The sequence below is a fragment of the Panthera uncia genome, chromosome X (assembly GCF_023721935.1).
Source record: "Panthera uncia isolate 11264 chromosome X, Puncia_PCG_1.0, whole genome shotgun sequence".
Taxonomy (NCBI): Eukaryota; Metazoa; Chordata; class Mammalia; order Carnivora; family Felidae; genus Panthera; species Panthera uncia.
The window spans coordinates 82,117,553-82,144,856 of record NC_064817.1 but is presented as its reverse complement, the minus strand read 5'-3'; the positions used below and the strand labels follow the sequence as shown (position 1 = coordinate 82,144,856).

Below are 27,304 nucleotides of genomic sequence, written 5' to 3'. Positions count from 1 at the left end.
AGACACAAAGCTTTTTAAATACAAAACTTGAAAGTTTCAAGTACTTGAAAGTACTTACTTCCACTTGGAATCAGGTCCCTTTCTGGGATGAAGAGTTTATATCCATAGTGTTTTTCCAGGACATCTGGCAGTATTTCAAGAGCAAACTGTTCTTCTTCAGGATTGTCACAGTCTAAAGTATCTTGGTCCACTTTTGTGTAAGACAGATAGGCATCATATTCCTTGTTGTCTTAAATATGAAGAACAACAAGTGGGTTTTATGTATTAGCAGGTTCTCTTTAAGTACGAAAATTCTATAACCACTAACAGTCTAGAATAAGCCCTATAATTAGTGACTGTCATTAATAATTAGAAAAAATAAGCCACATGCCATATTGTAAGAAATCTAGCACATTTCAACATAACATAGTCATGTGATATGAACTGAAACTGATATGTAATGGGAAACCTATAGTCAGGAAGAATAAGAGAGAATTATTTGTGACTTTTGGTGACTATACATATTGTGATATTCAGTGATGTGTGAGTGATTAGCTCAGTGTGTCTGAATGCAGGACTAAATAGACCAAAGTCATGGATTTGAACTTTGTCTGTGCCAGCTGGCTTGGCTCTGTTACTTGGTCACAGACTATACCTCATTTGCACAAATATGTGCAAGATATCCAAGAGGGGCTGGGCCCTAGAGTGTGGAAGATCAAAATAATCCAGCCTCACTCCTGGAGACACTACTCACAACACATGCCATACTTCCAGTTGGTTAGTATTGTCATCTTCATATACAAAAAGCAGTTTATCACCAAATATTAGAGACAGCAGCTGGGTTTTATACAAGTGTATTGTCTGTTACTCTTGTTCAATCCATGGCCAAATAATTTGACACAAGCTTCCAAAAGAAGCCTTTGTTTCGAAATATACATCCTTCCAGTATTGCCAAATTAGGTTTTCCCTTCACACATTTAGTCAGGGAGTTAATTTTGCTTTGAGAAAGTATTTTTTCCTCCTTTCCTGTATTGGCTCAGAGCCAGCCTCTTCAAAGAGAATATGTAAAATGTTTAAATATTTTTCCTAAAAATTATTAATGAATATAGCTACTCAAGCTATTAGTCCCCATTGATTTTAGAAAGGCCACATTGGAAAAGTTACAGTGGCTTTCAAAATTCCCTCATTTATAGAAAATTATTTTTAAAAGTTAATGTAGTGAGCATAGACTTAAATGAAACTGTTAGTATTTATTAAACCTAGTTACTTGCAAATAATAATTTTAAATGATGGGAAAACATTTTAGGATTTGTTTCTAAACACATCGATATTTTCCATTAAAGCAGACCTGATTAGAATATAGGTAAAACTGACTAAAAGGTAATTTACAGAATGAAGCAGCCACTCATCTATACCATTAATGATTTAGTTCTACCTACTAAATGATAGGCAAAGAGATATAAATACCCTAGGGTAGAAGTAGGTGGAACCCCCTATCTAGAGATATTTGAGGCAGGATTATATTGTTCTAATTCTAGTAAGGTTCCAATCTTCACCACCCCCACATGAAAGGAACTCTGGTTATTTATGTTATGATGGTGCCTGAAGCCAAAAGACTTTTCTTTAGCATGTCCTCTGGCTGGAAAAGGCTTCCATAAACCTTGGTTGGGTTACTTGATTGCCGAGAAGCAGATGCACATGAAGGACTGCACTGGATAGTTGAGATCATTTGGCTTACAAATGGGACACATTCCACTCTTATGCATAAAACACCACTTGGAAGTGAGAATGTTCATAAGCAATGCTAATGTAAGAACCTCCTGGTAATCTCAGCACCTCTGCCCCTGTTCCAATCAAGCTCAGGATGCACCTGCAAGCCCTTGACTTTCTCCAGCTATAATTACTCACCTGGGACTTAGAGCTGCTGATGATACACAGCTGGAAGAATAAAATAGGCCAAAGGACAAACAGATCCATTCCTATGAACAGAATGTATTTCATTGTTCTTAATGGATGGTGCTGCTTCCTCAAACTCCATAATGTCAGACTACATCCTGGTTTCCTCTGACTTCGATAACTTTTCTACTTCACAAACCTCCCTAAATTCAACTACTTATCGATTCATTCAACAATGATTTGTTGAGCATATACTATGAGCTAGACATCTGCAATGACTACCTGAGTCTTTGATCCATCTGACCAGGCCATTAGACTCATGCCTTCATTGCTTATCCTGATTAAGACTATTTGCCCTCCAGCCATGCCTAAACTCACATATTTCTCATCCTTACTCGCTTCACCTATACCCTAATATTAGTGATGCTACAGACTTTCTTCTAGAAAAATATTACTATATTTGCATATCCCAAATCAAGTTATGACAAAAAACATGGATGTCTTTGATGTGTGTTAACACCTACAATGTCTGGATAATAAATTTTACCTAACATTCTAGAAGCATATCATTCTTTGGAAAGTTGTTTCTGATTCTAGTCATGTCCCTTTAAGATGAGCTAAAGATAAAGAGCTTATGGTGGCTGGACAGAACAGGAAGAGTGCTGTCAAAGCCACCATGTCAGATGTCCCAGAAGCTCTAGAATGCCAGCTAGTGAGCAAGCAGTGATGCAGATGCCACAGTTTACAAAAAATGCACTTCAGTATTATGTAGACAGCCAAGAAAACCTCATGAATAGCCACAGCTGTTGATCACAGAGAGAGCAAGATGGAAGAGCAAAATCAACAACATGATGCAAATAAGGTTAACAGGAAGGCCTGAAAATTGTTTTAAAACTGAATGGCAATTCCACAACACCACTTTGCTAGGCAAGGCTAATGAACCTTCCTTATGTTAAATCATGTTGACTAAGCTCATCTAAGGAACCAGGAAATAGAGAACAATGCAGATGGCAGAGCAATATAAGAAAGAGGGCTTGCACAGTGATCACCATAGGTATGTTGTTTCTAATGAAGAGAGAAGTTATGAGAAAGGGAACCAAACTGTCGAAGAATTTTCCTGTTGTCATACCTGTCCTTCCCTGTTTTTAAATTTTAATCCTGTTCACCACCAGGAGGCCATTCCTGTTTACAATCCAGTTCTTCTGGGGCTATGCTAAACACAGTGCTAAATCTTTAGCTTCTAAAGTGCAAAGACTGTGTAACTTTGTTGATTATTATATCCCTAGTGCCTACTATACTATGTGTATTGATCCAGATGAAGAATATAAGTAAATATATCATAAATAATGCCTGCCACGTAGTAGATACTTACTAAATTATTTAATGACTGAACAACTCAAAGGTCAAATAAGTGAAGCAGTCATTGTTTGGTGGATTAAAATGAAATGAATTTTATAAAAAATGGCTAAGAAGTAAAAGTTTGTTGGATTGATTTTATTTTATAAAAATAAGGCAGTTTTAAAGAACTTTCAGAAAATGCTACTATAGATATGAATCAAAGAGAAAACATGAAAAAAAGTATATGGGTAAAACTAAGTTGTGTCCATAAGATGTCAGAATATTAAATAAAGAAATGAAAAATTCAGAGGTTATCTAGCTGATATTTGGCATCATGAAACCGAGTATTTCTAAAAGAGCTTTAATATTCATTTATTCATCCTTACCACATACCTGTTGACTTTTTAGTATTCCATTCAGCTAGTACAGGTTGTGTATTTCAGGTCTAAGTTTCCATGTAGGACTATAAAATATTTGTGTTGCCCTTCCTAATGAAAACTCTTGAAATCCCTTCCCCCCCACATTCCATTTTTCCCCCAAAAACAATTGATTTGGAATGAATACACAATTCTCTAACAGAAATGCTCTAGATTATTTGTTATCTTTGACCACATGGGCCACATTGGAGATATAGACACAAAATGGAATATTTTATCCCTGAAAATGTCCTATGATGCTAGTATCAATTTAATCTTACAAATACGTACTACGCCTGATCAGTTAATCTGGATTATTGAGTATGGGTGATGAAAATAATTAATTACTGCAGATTAACTTAATAAATTGTATCATCACTTACAGAGTATTGACAAATTGCTTATAATCATGACTCAAAACAAATTAATCACAGGAGCCTCCCTTTCATGTTCTTTCATATAGACAATGCATCTTTTACATTCCCAGTTGGATACTATAGCTCCTTGTTGGCACCTGGGAACCAGTGACTTTTTCCTTAGTAGCACAATTCATCTAGTTATTTTATGTGGTCAGGTAAGAAGTAATATTTTTCTATACTAATTGTTGTATATAGAAACTTAGTATAATTGACCACATTTTCATTTATATTGTTGGAGCATATAATTATGGTTGCAACAGGCCCTAATCTCTCACTTTGAAACTATGTCTGAATAAGGGTCTGTAATACTTCTAAATGGGCTGCTATGATAGGTAAACACACTCCTTTGATAAAAAGCATGCATATGTACGCATCAAACAGCACTTCTCTAATTTACTATGAAAACATAGTCAATTAAAAGCCACTCATATTATTTACATAATAGAAACCATAGGACCAAAATCAAAGATTCCTCAAAAAAAATTACTTTTTACAGTTACCACTCTGCCCTTCTTTTATCACTATAAAGATAAACAAAATTATGAGCCCTTCTCCTCTGAGCTAAGAGCATGATCTTAGCAAAATAAAACTTCTAACCTTCATTATTTCAACATAATGAAAACTAAAATTTAACCTTCCTTTTTAATGACTTACAAATGGACTTCTTTTTAATCTTGGCTTACCTAAGGATTCCACACACATATTTCCAAGACTTACAGTATTTCATGGGTGAGGGCTTTATGCATAAGGAGTGACATGTCATCATTTCTTATTGGTATTGACTTGAAATATGTTAATTTATTCTCTTGAAAAATTAAATCATTTTCAAAGCTCAATACAATGCTTTATTGCTATTTAATTCATAAGATTTCCAAAGGACATAGATAGCAAACATAAAATTATAAGCTACATTCTGAACTTCTATCCATTGAGGTCGTCTGTGAGAATGGTTCTATAATCATCAAAAATATGTAGGTCCAGATGCACTGTGAGTTTTAAAAAGATAACATCCATAGATTTTAATCTGTTTCCTAAATGATTTGTTTTTTCAATGCCAGGAATGGCTAAAAATGATCTGTACCTGCATTTGAATTTTATGGAGGAAAATAATGGAATTTATTCTTAATTTATTTCTTAGTAAGTGGAAGGGTTTTGACAGCAATTGTTTTAGCTCCTGATCAACTAATGTCTCCTTGTTAAACTGTTAATTTGTAAATAATGTCAAATATATAGAAAAATTACAAAAATAAAATAGTTTCAAAGAACATCAATATATTCTTTACCCAGATTCACCATTTGTTAATATTTTCTCCCCTTTGCTCTCTTTCTTGATAAATACATATTTTTTTTCTAACCTATTTGAGGGGTAACTTGCCTTAGTCATAGCCCTGTAACTCTAAATATTTCATCACATATCTCCTAAGAATAGTGATATTCTCTTACATAATCACAAATCCATGCCTTTTAGAGTTTGAACAATAGGAGAGAGCTTACCATTGGTAGTTTCATCACCTCCAAAATGCTGTCGGTAGAAGAGCATTAATTCAATATTGTAACATTTGTAGATGATCACAAGCAGTACAAGGAGAAGGAAGATTGCTCCCAGGCCTCCTGCAAGTTCAATTTTGTAGATTAAATCTGGAACCAACAGAGTAAACAGGAAATGGTAATTAAATCAGCAACATTTGGGGTCTTTCCATATTTCTAGTCTGTAAGATGTACAGCCCATTCTGTTTTTTTTTTCCAAAAGATTCTTGCTTAATACAGTATGTAGCTTTGTTCTTGACAGATATGTGTAAGTCAAATTTCATAAAATTAACTCTTTTCTAAAGATCTGAGTAATTTTAGTGTTGAAAGTGACGAGTCTATCTGAAAAGGAATAGTCGCTCCCAATTTTTTTTGAACACATCTAGATCTCACATATATATTTCTGTTTTAAGTGTATTTCACGGAACTGTTAGAACTTCCTTTTTCTAGGTCTAGGGCCAATTTTTTGTTGTTTCTGTTAAATTACCTTATTGATTTAGAAAGATTACCATCTAGTACTTCCCAAGCCACAGGCCCTATATTCTTCTACATGAGAACATCGTCATAAAATTATTCTCAAAATCAAATAAAATTGAATGATCTGGCAAGATTTAATTGTTTCATTTAACCCTAAGAACATAATCCAATAGAAGATAACCTGGGGAAATCAGTTTATCCATTTCCACTACTTCTTTGAATTAATGACCATAATATGTATATGATATAATATGCCCAGTGGGGCTAAAAGAGAATGAGAAATCCAGGCTAATAACTTGGACTACTCAGCCAACAGTAGGCTACCTGATAGTAGCCCTCGACTGCTTGAGTGGGGGACTTTTAGAACTCTAATAGTTAGAACAATTAAATCAACACATAATGGGAGGAGACATCATATATCCCAGACTCAGGAAATAGTGACTTACCTGTAGCTTAGTTAGTGATATTAACAAATGTAAGGTGTATCATAAAAAGAGGGGATAGTACCATGAAATTTAGAGATATGGGAAGTCAGAGGAGAATTTAGAATGTTGATTCATCAATGCCTACAGGAGAAATGCTGAATCTGAAAGACACCAGACCAGAGACATATTTTCCCCTATGGAAAAGGGACATTCATTGGTCTTAACATAATATAGATAAACTTGCCTAAAAGATTAGCTAACCTCCCCCTGATCTAAATCTGTAATTACCAAGTGACTTTTTTTTTTATTACCAATTCTGCTTACTATGTTACTAGATACTGGAAAAGACAGTGACATTCTAGTTTGCACACAAATTGTTTATGAGTTTGGTTGACAGCAATCAGCATCCCTGGATGGGTTAATTCTGGAACACTGTCAAAATCAAACTTCTGACCATGACAGACAGCCACTCCTGGAGATCCCTTGACAACCAGGTTGTCAGCCTTTCCCTGGGGATGTCTTTTGTTTCTATATAGGCTTATTGCTTAAAATAAATTAGTCAGGGGGTGCCTGGGTGGCTTAGTCGGTTAAGCGTCCAACCTCGGCTCAGGTCATGATCTCATGGTTCATGAGTTCGAGACCTGCATCGGGCTCTGTGCTGACAGCTCAGAGCCCGGAGCCTGCTTTGGATTCTGTGTCTCCCTCTCTCTCTACCCCTGCCCCACTTGCGTTCTGTCTCTCTCTCAAAAATAAATAAACATTAAAAAAGAGAAAAAAAAGAAATTAATCAGGCTCAATATGAAGATTAAGATTAAGGAAAAAATAAACATATATATATATATAATAGCTACTACACATACATATATATGTATATATGTATGTATACATATGTATATATGTGTATATATGTATATAATAAATACTACATATACATATATATATGTGTGTGTGTGTGTGTGTGTATATATATATATATATATAAAACAGAGACTACAAGTAATATATATTATAAATAAAATTTTTAACCAGTCAATTAATCTATTCTCTAAGTTAACTTTTTGGGGCAAGAATCCTTTAGGAAAAATTTATAGATGAAGAATATGAGACTTGGTACTTTAATTCACATACTCAAGGTCATACACCTAAGAATTGGCCAAGATCAGACTTGAGCCCAGATATCCTAATTTCAAATTCAAGACTTTTTATTCCATCACAGTTTTATAAGCTTCAGCCTGGAAATTGACAAAGGAGAGCCTTTTCCCTTTTGCTCTATAGAGTTGTTAGTAGTGTTTCATGAGAACATGTGACTTGCAGTGAATTTTGGTTTCTTATGCCCTTTTAATTCCAAGGAAATAACCTGAAATACAATTCACCAGGCATCATGAAAGGACTGAGTGTATCTCTGGCACTTCACTGAAGGGTACTGAAGAATCCTATAGCTGTATCAGAGAGGAAAGAGGGGCTCCCTAGAGTCCAGAATATGAAGAAAAGTTTTAGGTTTCATGGGGGGAGAGGGAATTTGGTCTTGGAAAGGAAGTGGAGGGAAAGAAGAGATAGTGGAAGACAGAGACAGTATGGCCCACCAGGAAAGTCACTGAGTGAAAATATAAGAAGCATAAATAAATGTCACTCTTTCAGTAAGGAGATGAAGTAATGATGGAAAAGGGAAGGGAGTGGGGCTGCTGTGAGAGACAAAGTATGTTAATAAGGATTATTATGAGGGGAACCATAATGAGTACGGATAGGGAATTGGAATCTATCTCTGTCCTGCCTGCTGCAAGACGTAGTCATTTTGAAAATTAAGCCCCAAAATTTCAGGTAAAAAAATCCTACCACACATTAGCTCTGCCTCCTGCCCTCTATATGTAGCTCCCCAGGAGCCATTGCCTGCCTCTATAAGGTTGGTAAGGCAGGCTTGCTTATGAGACCTGTGTGGGGCTACAAATATCAAAATCTTTGCTGATTTTCCCACCATCTTACATAAGTTGTGCATTCTTAACAACCAGTGTTAAATGGACAGATCAATATGATTTTTTTGTTACTCAGGAAACTGACTTTTCTTTCATCTTAGGACATTGATTGACTTGATGCAACATTTTTTTCCTGCTGTAAAATGTTCATTTTATGTTGTAAATGTTTTGGACTCTTTCTCTTTCCATATCTCTCTGTCTCTTCTCTGCTTCTGTGTGTGTGTGTGTGTGTGTGTGTGTGTGTCTGGTCAGAATAGATTTCAACTGTTTTAAAAGTCACCAAATGGGAATTTTTTCAGCAATTTCTATGTTATATACAAAGTGGACTTGTTATTAGGTAGATGGAAACTTCAGCAGTAGGAACAATTTGTGCTCTCAAGTAGTAGGCACATTTTTCAGCAGTACATTTATGGAAGAAAACCATGGTGTGAAAAGTACTTTTGTGGTTTGGGGGTCCATTTTATAAAAATGTCTTTGAAAGATATTACCTAATGATGGCTGTTTATGTTTAAAACTGTGCACCTCTCTGAGACTCAACCAGTATTCTTTCATTCAACCCAGGCAGAGCCATTAAAAAGGAAACATGAATCCTATAATCAGAGGGCAGAATGGCCATCACCAAGATGATGCTTGGTTTTTCTTTTGTCTTCTGTTTTCAACTGCCATTTTCCATCTCAGCAGGATCTGTGCTTCTAGAGACATTTCCTGAGAAGGTGAAAGCCATTTTATTTGGACTGTGACTTATATACACATCACAAATACAGTGATAGCCGTAACAGCAAATATTTATGGGATTATAGCTTTTTGTAGGCACTCAAAGTACAAGTTCTTTTTAACCTTCTTAGTTTGAACCCAACGGTTTCTTCACTTTGAACCTGAAGATCAGCATCATAGAGTGAGACAAATAGCAGCTGAAGTCAAGGGAGTAGAGAAGGAAGACTGGAAATGTTTTGAGCTAGCTCATAAGTTGGGAAGCAGGTTAGGAGATCCCACCTGAGGGTTTCTTTACAGGTTGGGGGTTCAGGGTGGGGCAGTAGCACCGGGAATGAGAAGAGAGGGATTCAGTGATATGTCCCGGTTTGTAGGAAAGGCAGTATGTGCAGAGAAGAAACAATTACCAGAATTTCCTTAGCATAAATTCAGTCATGGTACACACACACACACACAAACACACACACACACACACACTAGACTACTTACTGATATCTTACTTATAATTGTTGATAGTAGTTCATCAGAGAGTGAGAAAGTGGTAGGTGCAGGTAAAAGACGCATAGGTAAGAATGTCTTGCTCTGAGAAAGCCTGACCCTGTTAATTGGATATATTAGACACAAGTTTTCATTTTACGAAAGGCCTTTTCACAGTAAGGATTCATCAAATGCTTCTTCATTATTATCACTTAGGGCTTTTTCAATATTTGACTCATAGCTCATCAGTAAGTTGTTGTTCCATTAACAAACATCATATTCATATTCTGGGTGAAAACACTGCAGCCACTGAGGCCAGGCTATGCTGTGATAAAACCTGAAATGTTTAACTCCAAAGGAAACATCTTGAGTTTTGCAAGACAAGCCAGAGCTCAGTCTGATAAAAAAGGTTGGAGCAGGGCCATAGGGCTTCTCCCTCTTTTCTGGAGCTCTACCATATTGTTGAGAGCTCCTAAGGAAAATAGAATAAAAGAAGATGAACTGCATCTTTTTGCAAAGCACAGTGAAAAAATTTAGCCGCTACCTAAAACAGGGAGTGCACACTGGTATAACATGACTCCTCAAAAGGTTTTGTTGTTCCACATGTTTCCAAACAACGGACACCAATATTTAAAACTCAAAAGATTTCATACCTAGTCACTCAGCTTCACTTGAAAACTCAGAAATTCTCTTATCCTTGAGTTTACATTTCAGCAAACATGGCATAATCTACTAGAAAAGAATAGTGACTGCCCCTTTAAAGTGAGGCATGTTTTCTCTATCCTGTGTTTTTTTTTTTTTTTCTCTAAGATCCAACCTCTTAAAAAAAAAAAAGTTTACTATCTGCCTGGCCCCTGAGGTCTTAAAGTTTTTAACCTCCAATCTGGAAAGTAAATGTCTTTTAAAAGAGACATGCGGGGGCGCCTGGGTGGCGCAGTCGGTTAAGCGTCCGACTTCAGCCAGGTCAGGATCTCGCGGTCCGTGAGTTCGAGCCCCGCGTCAGGCTTTGGGCTGATGGCTCGGAGCCTGGAGCCTGTTTCCGATTCTGTGTCTCCCTCTCTCTCTGCCCCTCCCCCGTTCATGCTCTGTCTCTCTCTGTCCCAAAAATAAAAATAAAAAAACGTTGAAAAATTAAAAAAAAAAAAAAAAGAGACATGCGGGGTGCCTGGGTGGCTCAGTCGGTTAAGCGTTCGACTTCAGCTCAGGTCACGATCTCACGGTCCGTGAGTTCGAGCCCCGCATCGGGCTCTGGGCTGATGGCTCAGAGCCTGGAGCCTGCTTCCGATTCTGTGTCTCCCTCTCTCTCTGCCCCTCCCCCGTTCATGCTCTGTGTCTCTCGGTCTCAAAAATAAATAAAACGTTAAAATTTTTTTTTTTAAAGAGACATGCATTTAGATAGCCCAGGGCAGACACTAGTCAAGAGAAAATCACAGATAAATCCTCTCTTTACCAATCCCTGTTATCTATCCCCACCCTATTGCTCTGGCCCTCTAGGAGGAGCATTTTCACTCAGCAAATATTTTTGAGCACTTACTATGTTCTATGCACTAGGGATACAGCAGTACATAAGGCAGAAAAAGTTCCTGTTGTTGTGGAGTTTACATTTCAGTGGTGAGGGGGGAAGATAAGAAGAAAACAAATATGTAATAAGATATCAAATAGCAATAAGTACAATAAACATAAATAGAGCCAAGAAAGAGAAAAAAAAGTGATGGATAGTTCAATGAATGATTAGATCAAGAAAATATGGCATAAATATATATGATGGAATATTCTTTCACCTTAAAAAAGGAGGAAAATCCTACCATTTAGTACAACATGGATGAACCTGGAGGTTCATTATACTAAGTGAAGTAAGCCAGAGAGAGAAAGGTAAATACTATACTGCATGGTATCACTTACATATTGAATCTAAAACAAAACAAAACAGAACAAAACAAAACAAAACCTGAAGTCATAGTAGAAGAGAGTACAAAAATGGTTGTCAGGGGCCGGGGCTAGAGGAGGAAATAGGGAAAAGTTGATAAAAGGGTACAAACTTTCAGTTGTAAAATGAATAAGGTCTGAGTATCTAATGTAGTTGATAACATTGTATTGTATAATTGAAACTTTCTAAGAGGAACTTACAGGTTCTCACCAAAAGAAAAAAAAGGAAGGTAAATATGTAAGGTGATACATATGTTAATTAATTAACTCAACAGAGAGAATCCTTTCACAATGTATATGTATATCAAATCATCCTGTTGTATACTTTAAATCTCTTATAATTTTGTTTCTCAACTTTACTTCAGTAAGGCTTAAAATGTTTAAACAAAAAACTTCAGATACCTTTATACCTTGGTCATCACAGACAAAGGGAAGGCAGAGAAACTGAAACAGTGCCTGCCCTCAGATTTGGCAGTGAAGGAGATGAAATGGACCTGGCACACTGATTTAAACCGTATTAAAATGTTTAATATTCTAACCCCCCCCCAAAAAAAAGAAAGAAAGTGATGGGTAGTACTGTTTTATAGAGTGTGTCCAGGGAAGGCTATTGAGCAGGTAATATTTAAGCAGAGCCCTGTATGAAAAAAGTGAGTGAATCATAGGAACAGCTCGGGGAAGAGTGTTCCAGACCCAGGAATTAGTAAATGCAAAGACTATCAGATAGGACTATGCTTGGTGAGCACAAGAAATAGAAAAGAAGCTAGTGTGTGTGATGTTTGAGGCAAATAGGCAGATTGTGGTAGAAAACTGGATCAGAAATCACAATAGATTGTCATGCATTGTAGGCCATAGTGTAGATTTGGGATTTCATTTTAAGTGTAATGGAAAGGGTTCTATAATTGGAGGGTTCTGATTAGAGGAATAATATGCTCTAAGTTATATATGAAAAGGATCATTCTGTCTGGCTGCTGTGATGAGCACAGACTGCAAGGGACAAGAAAGAAGCAGGGAGGCCAGTTAGGAGGCCATTGCAGTGAGCCAGGCAATTGATGCTGGTGGTTCAGACCAGGGTCATTAACAGTGAATGTGGGGAAAGACATCAGAGTCTGGACATGTTTTGAAAGTAGAGCCATGGGATTTGGTGGTGGACTAGATATAGCATGTGAGTAGAGAAAAGAAAAAGTCAAGGTTGACTCCTAGGATTTTGGCCTGAGCAACTGGAAGAATGGTGATGGAGATGGAGAAGGCAACTGGAGGATCAGGTTTATAGGATGGAGAAAGCAAAATTCTTGTTAGGGACAAATGAAGCTTGATATGCCTACTAGATACATCCACTAGTGGAGTTTTTGAGTAGCTGTTGAATAGGCAGTTAGGTATACAATTCTGGAGTTTAGGAAAGATGACCAGGCTAGATATATAAATTTAGGAGTTGTCAGCATATATGCAATAAGCAAAACCATGAGATAGAGATGGAATGAAATCATCTAGGAAGTGAATGAGAAGAGGTGACCTGAACTCTGGGGAACTCTAATATATGGAGATGAGAAAGATGAGAATTAATATTCTTAGTTATTCATGCTTTAGACATGTTTCCTTGAGGAAGCCATGGGAGGTAGCAATTTTACAGTGTGCCTTGGTTTCTACTGTCAGATTATTAGAAATTTTAAGGGGTGCTAGTGGTTGTTTTACTTATTAAATAGAAATAAATTTATTTTTAAACTCAGATAAGGCTATTTCTATCCCTGCTGACTGATAGGAACCCTGCTACCACCATTGTTTTTCCTCATAGCAGTAACACTTGTGCAATTTTTTGTTTGTTTGTTTGTTTTTTAATTTTTAAAATGTTTATTCATTTTTGAGAGAGAGACACAGAACTCAAAGCAGTTTCCAGGCTCCAAACTGTCAGCACACAGCCCAATGTGGGGCTCAAACTCATGAACCCAGAGATCATGACCTGAGCTGAAGTCGGACTCTCAACCAACTGAGCCACCCAGGTGCCCCAAATTTTTTGTTTAATGTTTAATATTTACCTTTCTTTGTACCCTTCCAGGCTTGGGGATGTCTATTTTATTCATCATTCTATTTCCCAGTACTTAGCACAATACTTGCTATACATGATCTTCAATAATAATAGATAACCTTATTCATTCATTAATGAGACAGGTTCTAAGTATTAATTAGTGGCCAGACATTGCCCAATTTTCTGAAGATACAGAGGTGCTGAAAACCCTGGGTTGGATGATCTCTGAGCCTAAAATAAGACTGGAATGAGCAGGAACAAAGTGATCTTTGCCATAAGGTATCTGGACATGATCAATGTCTGCCCTTTATGTAGGTGGACTTATGTGGTTGCCTAGTGCACAGGAGAAATAATTCAAGTTCTGTATAATAACAAACACTGAGTGTGGTATATTTTACACTACATAATTATCATTTGAGTCTCAAAGTGCCTCTACAATGTAGATATTATTATCCCTGTTTTACAGATGAGAAAACTGAGGTTCAGGATATTTAATCAGACAAGTTAGTCCTACTGAATCAATGGCTGAACAAGGATCTACTCAACCAGGGTTTCCTGATTTTACTTTCCATATTACACTCCTTTATACTAAACAAGCAAACAAACAAACAAACAAACAAAAAACAACGCCCTTATTCAAGTCCAACTGAATAAGAAATGGTACTAGAGAGATAAGAGCATTATTCTCAGAATAATGACATTTTCTTGCTTCTCCTAGAACTGCTGGTCAAGGTCAAGTACTAGGGTTGGCAGGAAAATAGAAATTCCATCTTGGTTAAGAGGTACAACTAGTGACCTTGTTGATTGAATGTGTTCTATTGCTCTATAGCCTAGACAACAAAAACATTGATTGGGAACATTTGTTCTGTTACATTTACAAAAACCTTTGCCAGATGCATACATACAGAAATATTTAGCCTTTTGCAGTAATCAAGAGTTGTGACAGGGTAAGAGCCAATCTCAGAAGCTGCTCCAGCTGCTGGGATTGTTGTTCCTATATTTGTGTTTATCTCCTTTATTTATAAATTTACTTTCTTTGCCCATTATATACAATTTCCACCCCATCCGAAAACAAAGTTAGAGAGGGGTTTCCATAAATGCCAGATTATTTTTAAAATATATGTACCTATCAAAGGCCTCTTAATACCAGGTCACATCATGAGATATTATGTATAATGTTTATTATGACAATTATAAGAATATTATGATACTCTTTATTATTTCTATTTTAGTCAGGGAATAAAAAAGTGGCTTTGTTTCTCATTCAATAATAAAATCCCTAGTTTTTCACTTAAACAATATAAGATGGTGAAATATAGAGAAAAATTTGAATGCCAATACGTATTAAATTTTATGTAATACTTATAACTAAGGTACATTTTATTTCACTGAACTTAACACATAACAATATTTCATTTTTAATCTATTTCCTAATGGTATAGAAGATTATAGGTATTTTATGCTACTATCCATAGCGATAGAGATATTTTTCCTTAAAAAGACAAAATGCTTAATAGACATGTGTGCTAAATGATGAAACAAGGCCAGTAAGCATATTTAACTTCAATAGTTACTTGGTAGCTAAACAAACCATAGAAATAGTTAAAAAAATAAATACCCTTTTTACGCAGCAGAACACTGGCATGTTTCCGTCCATTTCGGTTTTCCACATGGCAGGTATAATTTGCCAGGTCAGCCTCCACCACTGAATCAAAGATGAGTGCCAACTCAACTTCTTTTTCTCCAAGATGCTCTTTGAGGAGCCTGAAATAAAGACAGTATTCTTGGTTGAATTCGTCTGATATGGGGAGAGACCAGTCATGCAAAAATTGCAGATGATTACGTAGCTCACAAAGTCTCCATTGGGTATGGCAAATGTTGACTGGGTATTATGTATGGAACCTTCAAAAAGAAAACACAATGGGGCGCCTGGGTGGCTCAGTCGGTTAAGCGTCTGACTTCACCTTTGGTCATGATCTCACAGTTCATGAGTCTGAGCCCCGTCAGGCTACATGCTGTCTGTCCAGAGCCTGGAGCCTACTCAGATTCTGTGCCTCCTTCTCCCTCCACCCCTCCCCCGCTCGCACTCTCTCTCTCTCTCTCTCTCAAAATATGAATAAACATTAACAAAAATTAAAAAAAAAAAGAAAACACAAAAAGTGACTCTTGATGTGAAGATCAGATGGAAAAGGAAATGAGTGAGGAATTCACTTAGCAAAAAGAAATATTACCATGCCAGTAGGCTTTGATAAATAAGCCAACATGATTTGTGTAGCAAAAAGGAGGAAACACTGGGCTCCACGTTCTAAGCTGAATTTATGAAAACAAATTAGATGTTTGTACCATGGCATGAAGGGAAAAAATTGATAGGTGTAGTGTTTGCGTTTGAGGTTAGTTTTGACAACAGGGGGTAAGAAAGTAAAGAAGTGAGCTTTAAAAATGGTTGCCTTATAGGAAGTAAACTGAAAGTGGTTAGTGGCCTTCTATACCCGAATAAGCACGAGAAGTTTGTTTTCCACTTTTCTCCTGCATTTGTGTAATACAGGCATGTGCCCTGTGCTTTAATCTGCCAATGATCCTAGCCCACTGCCATGGTCCTGCCTTTTGCAGACACTGTTTCCCTTTGTCTTTCTCCCTTCGCCCCTCACAGGAAGAACCCTGCCCTGTATGACATTTTCTCATAGTCCTGCTTTTTGCTTTCTCAAGTGAAGTTGCAAAGGGCCCTGAATGGCCACGAATAAGTGTTCTTTACAGAGGAACTGAGTTGCCAGGAACCTTTCCTAAGGAGTGTGCCTCTTGTTTCTTTGGAAAGTTATATTCTCACCAATGGTCAGCTGCCTCCTGAATGAAGTGATAGTGGGCACCCTGCTATCTTTTCTGTCTCCTGCCTTTGACCAAAGAAAACAAGTCTACGTGGTGGCAATCCTGCCCTTAAGTTCTGGGGTGAGTTTCTTAAATACATGTTTTTGCAAGATAGAGAATTGGAGCACTGGAGTTAATTCTCCTTTTTGGACACTTGGTTATGAATGCAAAGACAAATGCTCTGATTTGCCGGCATTTAGCATAAAGCTGGAAAAGACAACTATGTTCAGGGAAAACCGGGTTCTACAGGCAGGCCTCAAATTTACAAGCTCAAGCTGGGTCCTTACAAAGTCATTAAGTCAATGTGCCTTAAATTAACTCAGCTTTAAGTTGGGAAAAATACCTACCATACTTAACTTTGTCGTGAGGGTAAAATAGGTTAAAGTAATTGAAAGAGTGAATAGCACTATACACATGCAAAGGAATGTTATTAAACATCAACGTTTCATTATCAAAGGCAGATAATTTACATTTTGGCTCCTACAAAAATATTTATATTTATACTATATTAATATATTTAAATATTTAATAATTTAATATATTTAAATATTTATATATTAATATATTAAGATATTTAAAATTCAGTTGGCTTAATCTCTTCTGGTTCCCCTTTGAGAGAAAGAAGGGCTTAAAGTTGGGTTGGTGGAAGAGAGTTCCTGGAAACTAAGAGTCTCCCATACTGAAATATGAAGCTCAGATTATATTCCAAATAGACATGCTTTTAAAATTTACCCTGTGTCTGTACCCTCCCAATGATACACATATCTGAGAGTTCATAATACTGACATTTGTAACTTGAGTAAGTCTCCTGCCCTTTAAATTTATGTACCATTGCTGAACTAGACACATGTAAGAATTGTCTTAACCACATTTTACTGATAGTCTTTCTATTAACCTTTTTCTTCCTGGTTAATGTTGTAGTTTTCCTTTCTCAACATAGACCTAACCAAGGGAAAAATGGCAATTTACTGTCTTCACGGTTTGTATTGAGTTTTACTTTCTCCATTTTCTCTGTGCTATGGGTTAATCTTACTACACGCAATTCTTTTAGTTCTATGTAACCTGCTATGGAAGAACCCCCTTTAGTGCCAGAAACTGCTGAAGCACCACAAATTAAGTTTGATTTAAAGCTTCATGTGTAGGGAAGCCACAGCCTCTGTCAGGCATGAGGAAGAAAGCTGATCCTGTCCTTTCAGACCCAGTCTTTCCCTCTTCATTTCTAATGCAGTTTCCAAAAACAGATCTTCACAGGCTGCAGAAAGAATCTGAAAAATGATCCTTCGTCCATCTATTAATATATATGAGGTATCTTAATTATCAGCTCTTGAGAATCTAGAAGTGACTTGCTTTGGGGGAATTAAAGAGTCAGTTGATGTTTATATTTACAAATCACTCAGTAAAGCAATCAATTTCCTAACAAATATTGATATATAACAGTCAACCAATGATTCTTTGTCAGTCCCCTAATATGTGCATAGCTCTGGGCTAGACATTTAGTGTAAGATAAATATAAGCATTAAAAAACAGGTCCCTGTTCTCAGAAATCATTAAAATTTAAACAAGAGAAAAGATCTACATAGTTGAAAAAAAAATATGTAGACATAATGAAGTAAAGACGAGTGGTACAGTTTATGCTTAAAATCGACTTTCAAAGAGAGAGACTATTATTAAATAAATTAGCTGGAAAAGGTTTGAGAAGAGTCTGCCTAGACAAAAGGAATAAGGGAGTGTTTTCTGGGATGGAAGATAAATTTTGCAGAATGTGTGAAAGAGAGACACTGAAGGGATTGGTTTTGGAATAGAGGATAAAAATGAAGAGATTCTGTAATATATTTCAAATAACTTCTGAAGCATTTTATTTGAAGGATTAACAGTAAAAGCAAGTTACATGTAACAGCAAACACTGGAAAAATTAGAAAATAATAATTTAGTTTACAGGAATCACCACCTTCAAAAGTTTCAGTTAGGACCTTGTCTTAAAAACTAGTAAAAGTTTGAAATTTGTCACTCTCATCCTTATAATAAGAAAAAGAGCTGAAGAAAATTAAAATGAACAATTATTAGATCCAACAATGAGCTGAGGACACAGGGCAAACTGTTGCCCCCAAAACTTGAGAAAGAAGCAAATACTGAGAATCACAGTATATTGGGAGCAGAAACCAAGGAGCAAGAGCCAGTACAGGTAGAAACAAACTATAACTGATAAGTCACTGTAGGCCCACTATGGACTAGCCTGAGAGTTAAAAACTCCATGAAATGTAATCTTTGGAATACCCCACATTTTCATGAGTTTGCTTCTGGGAACCCTACCAGGATCTCAGGGTGAAGATCACAGAAAGATCTCCCTATAATTCTGTCAGAGGATTTAATAAAAGCAATCATCCCAGAGCACTCCGTGCTTCTTAACAAAGGCCTGTCCCTAAGGGAAATTCTTTTATCAGAGCCTAAATTACTTGAATTTTACCGAACCTAGCCTACCTGAGGGAAGGGAACTGCAATACTAAACTCCAGCTACCTCCTCAAGCTTTCCTGTCTCACTTAAAAAGAGGAGAAAAGCTGAGAAGCAGTTGTGAAGGTCATATTCAAAGGCACAGGCTCCATGAAAGACTGAGACTTTATCATAAGATTATAGAATGCTTACCACCAATCAGGCTCCTGTATGATAACAAGGGCTTTCAGCTGAAATAACTGCAAAGCTCAGACCCTATTTAAAAAGCAGTCTCTAGGAAAACACAAAGAAAACAGTGGAGACATAAACATGTACATTCTACGAAATTTTAGCCTCTTATACCTACAACTATAGCAAAGAGTAAACACAGCCTAACAAGATAAACATAAAATCTCACACTAAAAGCCTATTTACCTCAGTTCCTTTTACCTGGTGCATAATGTGTGGCTTTCAACAACAACAAAATATTACCAAAAAATATTAAAAAGCAAAACAGAAACAAAAACAAAAAGCAAAAACACAACAAACAACAAACAAACGAAAAACAAAAACCCAAACCCCAAAGAATGTAGTCTGAAGAGACAAAGTACACATCAGAACCATCATCAGATATGGCAGATATTTGGGAATGATCAGACTGGGAATGCAAGAAAACTATGTTTAATATGTTATGTGCTTCCATGGAACAAGCGAACAATATATATCAACAGTATTGGACAATGTAACCAGAGAGATAGAAATTCTAAGAAAGAATCAAAAGAAAATGCTAGAAATAAAAAACACAGTAACAGTAATAGAAATAAAGAATGCCTTTCATGGGCTTATCAATAGACTGGGCACAGCTGAAGAAAGAATTAGTGATCTTGAAGATATATCAGTAGAAATTCCTAAACTAAAATGTAAAGGGGGAAAAGTCTGAAAAAATGGAACAAAATATAACTCCCAAGGGATAATTACAAAAAGAGGAAGATACCTGTAATGGAAATACCAAAATTAGAAGAAAGAGAGAAGAGAACAATAGAAATATTTAAGGCATTAGAGCTGAGAATTTTCCAAAGTTAATGAAACGGTCCAAACCAAAGATTGCAGGCAGCTCAGAGAATACCAAACAGAATGAATACTAAAAAATGTACACCTTGATATATCATATTCTAACTGCAGTAAATCAAAACAAAGGGAACATCTTGAAATAATCCAAAGGAGATAAAAGTACCTCTCCAAGAACAAGAATAGGAAATACATCAGACTTTTTCTTTAGAAACCATGCAAGCAAGAAAAGTGGAGTGAAATATTCAAAGTGGTGAAAAATATCCCAACAACCTAAAATACTGAATCCATATAAGTTATTTATCTAAAGTGAAGGATAAATAGACTTTCTCAGACAAATGAAAACTGAGGGAACTTGTTTCCATTAGACCTATCTTTCAAGAAGTGTTAAAAGAAGTTCCTCAGAAAAAAATGAAAATGATATAGTTCAGAAATTTGGATCTACATAATGAAAGAAATAGTGTTAGAGAAAGAATAAATTAAGATAAAACATTTTATTTTTCCTATTCATAATTTATCAAACATGTAACAGTTTGTTTTAAATAATAATAGCAATAATAGTAGTTATAAGAAGAAAAGTTATGAGGACCTAATGTATAGCACTGAGACTATAGTTAATAATATGGTATTATATATGTGAAAGTTGCTGAGAGTAGATCTTAGGCATTCTCACCACATTTAAAAAAAGATTTATTTATGTTAACTGTACTAACCGATGGATGTGTTAATTATCTTGATCTTGGTAATCATTCTAAAATGTATATGTATATAAAATAATCACATTATATACTTTAAATATATACAAGTATATTTGTGAATCACTTTTCAATAAAGTTAAGTTATAAATGTGCAAAATAATAGCATCAATCTATTTGGTGATTATAGTTTATGGATAATTGAAATTTATGACTGTTATAAGTTACCTGCACTACATGTGAAGCAGTATAGTATTATTTGAAAGTGAACTTAGATTAGTTGTAAATGTTATTGCAAACTGTAGGCCTAACACTAAATTTTCTAAAAGTACAATTGATATGCTAAGAGAGAAGACAAAATAAAAGCACATAAAATGCTCAATTAAAACTAGAGAAGCCACGAAAAGGAAATTAAGAAAACAATCCCATTTACAATGGCAAGAAAAGTAATAAAATGCTAAGGAATAAATTTAGCCAAAGAGGTGAATGATGTGTAAAGTGAAAATTATAAAATGTTGATGAAGGAAATTAAAGAAAACACAGATAAATTGAAAGACATCCTGTATTCAGATTGGAAGAATTAATATTGTTAAAATGTCTACACCATCCAAAGTGATCTATAGATTCAGTGTAACCCATATCAAAATCCCAATGCCATTTTTTTACAGAAATAGAAAAAAATATTAAAATATATGGAATCACAAAAGACCCCAAATAGCCAAAACAATCTTGAACAAGAAGAGCAAAGCTGGAGGGATCATACTTCCTGATTTCAAATTACATCAAAAAGCTACAATAATCAAAACAGTATGGCTCTAGTATAAAAACAGACATATAGACAAATAGAACAGTATGAAGAATCCACAAATCCACAATCTACAGTCAACAGATTTTCAAAAAGCATGTCAGAAATACACAATGGGGAAAGTATAGTCTCTTCAATAAGTACTATTGGGAAAACTGTATATCCACATACAGAATACAATTGGATCCTTACCTGACATCATATATAAAAATCCACCCAAAAAGGATTAAGTACTTAAGCATAAGACCTGAAACCATAAAACTACTAAAGAAAACATAGGGTAAAACTTTTTGACATTGATCTAGGCAATGATTTTTTGTGTATTATACCAAAAGCATAGGCAAGAGAAGCAAAACAAATAACTAACAAACAAAAAAGAAAGACAAGTGCGATTGTATCAAACTAAAAGCTGCTAAAAGAGCATATGGTCTCACTTATATGTGAAATCTAAAAAAAGAAAGAAACACAAGCTCATAGATACAGAGACTAAACTGGTGGAGAGGCAGGAGGTTGGGGGGGGGTGCAAAATGAATGAAGGGAATCAAAAGGTACAAATTTCCAATTAAAAAATAGATAAGTTGATGGGGATGTAATGTACAGCATGGCAACTATAGTTAATAATAAGAAGAAAAATCTATAACTATGTATGGTGACAAATGTAACTAGACTTATTGTGGTGATCATTTTGCAATATATACAAATACAAAATCATTATGTTGTGCACCTGAAACTAATGTTGTATGTCAATTATATTTCTCTCAAAAAAGAGAGTGGATGTAATTTAGGGAATAGGAGAAAATATTTGCAATCCATATATCTGATAAGGGGTTAAAATCCAAAACATATAAGGAACTCTTACAACTCAATATTAAAACAAAACAAAACAAACAAATAACCTTATTAAAAATGGACAGATGACCTGAATAGATATTTCTTCAAAGAAGACATATAAATGGCCAATGGGTATTGGTTGTTAAATGGGAAATCAAATCAAAATCACAATGAGTTATCATCTCCCACCTGTTAAAATGGCTATTATCAGAAAAACAAAAGATGAAAATTGTTGGCCATGATGTGGATAAAAGGGAACTCTGTACATTGTTAGTTGGAATATTAACTGATGCAGCCACTATGGACAACAATCCAGAGATTCCTCAAATATTAAAAATAGGGGCGCCTGGTGGCTCAGTTGGTTAAGTGTCCGACTTTGGCTCAGGTCATGATCTTGCAGTTCATGGGTTCAAGCCCCATGTCAGGTTCTGTGCTGAGAGCTCAGAGCCTGGATCCTGCTCCAGATTCTGTGTCTCCCTCTCTCTCTGCCCCTCTCTTGCTCACACTGTCTCTCTCTTTCAAAAATAAATAAACATTAAAAAAATAGAACTACCATACAATCCAGAAATCCCACTTCTGAGTATATATGTAAAGGAAATGAAATCAGGATCTCAAATAGGTATTTTCACTCTCATGTTCATTTCAGCATTATTCATAATAGCCTAGATATGAAAACAACCTGTGCCCATCAATGGATGAATAGTCAGAAAAATGTGGTTCATACATACAGTAGAATATTATTCAATCTTAAAAAAGAAGCCAACGTTGGGACACTTGGGTGACTCTGTCCGTTAAGCGTGTGACTTGGCTCAGATCATGATCTCACTATTCGTGAGTTTGAGCCCTGAATTAAGCTCCACACTGACAGTGTGGTTCCTGCTGGGGATTCTCTTTCTCTGCCCCTCCCTGACATGTGCACCTGCTCTCTCTCTCTCGCTCTGTCTTTCTCTCTCTCTCTCTCTCAAAATAAACAATAAATAAATAAATAAATAGCAAACCTTGCCATTTGCAACAACATAAAAGAACCTGAAAAATACTTTGCTAAGTAAAATAAATCAAAGAATGAAATATACTGTATGATATGATACGATTTCTATGTGGAACCTAAAAATGCCAAACTCATAGTAGCAGAATAGAATGGTGGTTACCAGAAGGTGAAGGGTGGAAGAAATGGGGAGATGCTGGTCATCCAGCTATAAAATGAATAAGTTCTAGAGACCTAATGTACAGCATGATGACTACATTTAGTAATAAGGGTACTGTATACTTGAAATTTGCTAGGAGTGTAATTCTCAAATGTTTTCACCATACACACAAAAACATGGTAACTATGGGGGCGCCTGGGTGGCGCAGTCGGTTAAGCGTCCGACTTCAGCCAGGTCACGATCTCGCGGTCCGTGAGTTCGAGCCCCGCGTCAGGCTCTGGGCTGATGGCTCGGAGCCTGGAGCCTGTTTCCGATTCTGTGTCTCCCTCTCTCTCTGCCCCTCCCCCGTTCATGCTCTGTCTCTCTCTGTCCCAAAAATAAATAAAAAACGTTGAAAAAAAAAAAATTTAAAAAAAAAAATAAAAAAAAAAAAAACATGGTAACTATGTATGGTGGTGGTTAATTAGTTTGATTGTGGCTTAGCTTGATTTACAATGTAAATATATACCAAAACCTTATGTTGTATACTTTAAATATACACAATCAAGATTTTTATATTTATACCTCAACAAAACTGGATTTTTTAAAAATATAGCATGAAATAAAGGGTAGAGATTGATTCCCTCCAAAATAAAATAAAAGAAAATGTCTAATTCCAATTTCCATTCATCCTAAATGGTCCTTTAAACCAAAGTGAGCCCTCCTGTGGTGTATCGATATCTTGCACCATCTCTAGGTTATTATTATGAGTATGAGTAATCATTGTTCAGAAGTGATGATTGAAGATATCAAGAATAGAAGTATGTTTAAAAAAACTCTTAGGGATGCCTGGGTGGCTCAGTTGGTTAAGCGTCAGACTTTTGATTTCAGCTCAGGTCATGATCTCACTGTTCGTGAGTTTGAACCCACATTGGGCTTTGCGCTGAGAGTGTAGAGTCTGCTTGGGAGTCTCTCTCTCCCTCTGTCTGCCCCTTCCACACTCATTGTTTCTCTCTCTCAAAATAAATAAAATTAAAAAATAAAAAGTAAATAAAAATAAAATGAAGCTGCTGGGAAGCAGTTTTTTTGAGTTAAAAAAATCTCAAACAAAATCTTTATTTTAGTGTTATTTTTTTAAGTTTATTTATTTATTTATTTTGAGAGAGAGAGAATGCATGGGAGGCGCACAGGGAGAGAGGGAGAGAGAGGGAGAATCCCAAGCAGACTCTGTACTGTCATCAGGGAGCCTGATGCAGGGCCCGAACTCATGAACTGTGAGATCACAAACAGCCAAAATCAGGAGTTGGATGCTTAACCGACTGAGCCACCCAGGTGCCCCCTTTTAGGGTCATTTTTAGGGCCTATTAAAGCCTTATTAGTCATAGGCCAGGATCAAGCCTATAATCTGAAAAAAAAATCAGATTTATTGACTGAATGCACTGAAGGTGGGACACTCCAGAGTAATTGTGGATCATTCCTTGACTGAAGGTAGGAAGAAAGCATTTTTATAATGTTTGGATTTTCACTGAATATTCTGAGGAGAGTCTAAGCAAGCCCTGATAAATTCTGGATAGGTTGGGATTTTTAAGGTAGCATTGGAGAAGAGAGGATTGACTAGGGTTTGACAGCTGTCATGACACAAGTCTTAGCAATTGGGTATGCCCAGTAACATATAAAAATAGCAAAGTAGGTCTGGGGCATCACTGGTAAGAAATCAGTAGCCATTCAAAGGAGGTGGGGGTCGTTATGGCATTTTACAACTGCTGCATTACCTTGGGAAAAACAGGGTTTTCTGTTAACTTTGCAGCTGGTTTTATCTGTCTTTCCTCCCAGGCTGATTAATAGCAGGGCTGCTTATTCTCCAACCAGACTGATTTTTACTCTTTCAGTCCCACGCAGATTTTGACTCTACATCCCAAATGTGCACTACAACAAAGCATTCTGGGAAACTGAGGATTCTTTCTAGTTGTATTTTGATGAATTCAGGTCTAGCTCCACTGGTACTGTGAATGAACTACCCTGGCTCCATTGGTACTGTGCATGGATAGATCTTCCTCAGTCTCTAAACCAATTTTTTTATTCTGTAAAATAAACTGATACTATTTATCTCAGATGGTTATCATGAAAATCCCAATGTGGTTTAGGATTCCAAAATGCTTTTGCAATCTACCGTGTCTTATAAAAACATGAATAGGAATTATTATTATTCCTATTATTATTGTTTTTTTTAAATAATTATAGGTGCTTATTAATATAAGACATTATATGTGAGATTGGGCATCTATAGTCTGTTCAGTAAATGAAGATATTTAAGAAGTATGTCTTAGGTAAGCTTTAAATATTTTAGGCATTGGTCAAGGCTAAGATCCACTGTGGAACGAGAACTGTGAATAGTAGAGTCATCACTCTAAAATTTATCCTTCAGATAGGTGGCAATTCAGATTGTCCCTAGGTAAAAACTATGCTGATTATAAAGTTAACTTTTCCATTGAAGCCTGCTCATGATTTACAAAATCTACATTCACACATAGGTCATAAGATTTGAAACTTATTTAGATCAAAGGCAAAGTGATTGATCAATGTTCCTTCTTCCAGTTAGATAAGCTGAGAATGGGGGAAAAGAAGTGTGTGTGTGTGTGTGTGTGTGTGTGTGTGTGTGTGTTAGCTCAATTTCAGGAAGTCCAGAGCAGGTGGGGTGCTTCAAGGCACTGAAAAAGTGTACTCAGAAGTTGCCAAAACAGAGCACATCATTTTGCCTTGGGCTGTCTGAGACTTCAATAGTTTCCTCTATATTTTGGGGCAAACTATATATTCACATCTCTATATTTTTTAATTGATTAGTTAGGAAAAGGCTATTCGGGGTCTTTAATATAGGCTCACTTTATATCAAGAATAAAATCTTTTCATAGCTGTATCACATTCCCCTCTTTGTTAAGAGCATTTTACTCATTCAAGGAGAGGATGTTAAGGTAAAGAGATGAGAACAGAAAGCCAGAAAGTGGTGGAAGTAGGAGTGAAGAAACCAAAACTAAAAACACGCAAAGCCCATATTCAACTTATAGTTTTTCAGTAATTGAAAGTAAATGAAACTATTTGCATTTTAAGAAGCTTGTTTGAAAAAACCTTAAGATGAATTGAATATGTTTTTCAGCTCAAGAATTATAAAATATTTGGTAAACTGTTTTATGGTACTGCCTAAGGGGTAAAAAAGATATTGATGGGAAGATATGTAAAGTGAGAATTATAATGAAAGATTACTCTCTATTGGGGCAAAGCAATTGCATTGAAATTTGTTCAGTCTCCTTTGACAATCAGATGCAATTCACAAACCTGTTGGCAAGCTTAGAGACTATTGTTGTTGTTTAATAGGAGGAGTTCAATTTCTCTGATATTTTTTATTAGCACTGTGGAGTACATAACTCACTAGAAAATTCTTTTATTTTTTATAATTCTCAAGCCTCTGGTAAGATTAATTAAAAGGTAATTCTATAATGACATGGAACTAGATTGGCCTTTTTAGAATGCTTACACCCAAAGACTACCACTCTTTTTCATGACTCTCTTATGTCACTTTGCAAATTCTTCCCGTTAAATTTTAGCAGAGGGACAAATATTAGGATGTCCTTTCCTGATGACAGTTTCCACTGGGTCTCCTCCCAATAATTATTTCACTTCTCTGAATAGACATGGTAGAGCTTATAGGAGTCAGCTTGTTGCAATGACTTTAAAATGGTAGATAAAAATAACCAAGCTTGCACAAATGCAGCTCATGCTACTGCACATACCAAATTCCTTCAACATCCCTACAGATGACATATTCTGGGGTCACTGGAAAATTTGGGATGCAGTTAAAGGGATAGGCTGGCAATTGTGAATGGATATTATATTTGGGTTCAGATTTCCTTAGAGT

At 36.0% G+C, this 27,304-nt stretch overlaps 1 protein-coding gene across 1 annotated transcript in view; it reads right to left on the bottom strand.

The window, feature by feature from the left end:
* IL1RAPL2 (interleukin 1 receptor accessory protein like 2) overlaps positions 1–27,304 on the bottom strand; it is a 551,542-nt gene that overhangs the window by 13,923 nt on the left and 510,315 nt on the right. Inside the window, exons 6-8 of the mRNA XM_049644145.1 lie at positions 15,200–15,345; positions 5,543–5,686; positions 59–229 (exon numbers count right to left, since the gene is read on the bottom strand). Of these exons, the coding sequence (XP_049500102.1) occupies positions 59–229; positions 5,543–5,686; positions 15,200–15,345 (461 nt within the window). The remainder of the gene's footprint in view (positions 1–58; positions 230–5,542; positions 5,687–15,199; positions 15,346–27,304) is intronic.